General features: G+C 48.6%; 1 protein-coding gene across 1 annotated transcript in view; it reads left to right on the forward strand.

Annotated features, from left to right (window-relative positions):
• The window catches only part of DNAH2 (dynein axonemal heavy chain 2), a 153477-nt gene extending 152924 nt beyond the window's left edge, over positions 1-553 (forward strand). Inside the window, exon 76 of the mRNA XM_029913626.1 lies at positions 539-553. Within this exon, the coding sequence (XP_029769486.1) occupies positions 539-553 (15 nt within the window). The remainder of the gene's footprint in view (positions 1-538) is intronic.
• The last annotated feature ends 144 nt before the right edge of the window (positions 554-697 follow it).

Here is a 697-nt window from a genome sequence, read left to right on the forward strand (position 1 = left end):
CATTTGTGTGGTTGTGTCTCCTGTGTCTGTGATATTGTGGGGGAGGGTTGTGTCTCAGTGTGTGGATCTGTGTGTGTGGGTCTCCCGGCATGTGTGTATCTGTGATATTGGGTGTGTGGTTGTGTCTCCTGTGTGAGTGATTTTGTGTGTGTGTATGTGGTTATGTCTCTTGTGGCTGTGCTATTATGCGTGGGTCTGTGACTCAGTATGTGTGTGTTTGTGTTTCTTGTGTGTGTTGTCTATGATATTTGGCGTGTGGTTGTGTCTCACTGGGTGCGGCTTTTTCTGTGTGTGGGTCTCCCTAGTGTGTGTATTGGTAATACTGTGTGTGTGTGTGTAATGTCTCCCCAGTGTGTGTGTGATATTGTGTCTGTGTCTATGTCTCAGAGTGTGGTTCTGTGTCTGTGGCTCTCCTGGTGTGTGTGTTGGTGATACTGTGTGTGTGTGTGTGTGTGTGTGTGTGTGTGTGTGATGACTCCCTGGTGTGTGTGTGGTTGTGTTTCAGAATGTGGCTCTGTGTCTGTGTTGGTCTCCTTAGTGTGTGCGTTGGTGATACCCTGTGTGTGTGTGTGTGTGTAATGTCTCCCCGGCGTGTGTGTGATATTGTGTGTGTGTGTGGTTGTGTCTCAGAGTGTGGCTCTGTGTCTGTGTGGCTCTCTCAGTGTGTGTGTTGGTGATACTCTGTGTGTGTGTGTGT

Source organism: Terrapene carolina, unplaced genomic scaffold (assembly GCF_002925995.2).
Source record: "Terrapene carolina triunguis isolate 2854851 unplaced genomic scaffold, T_m_triunguis-2.0 Scaffold751, whole genome shotgun sequence".
NCBI lineage: Eukaryota > Metazoa > Chordata > Testudines > Emydidae > Terrapene > Terrapene triunguis.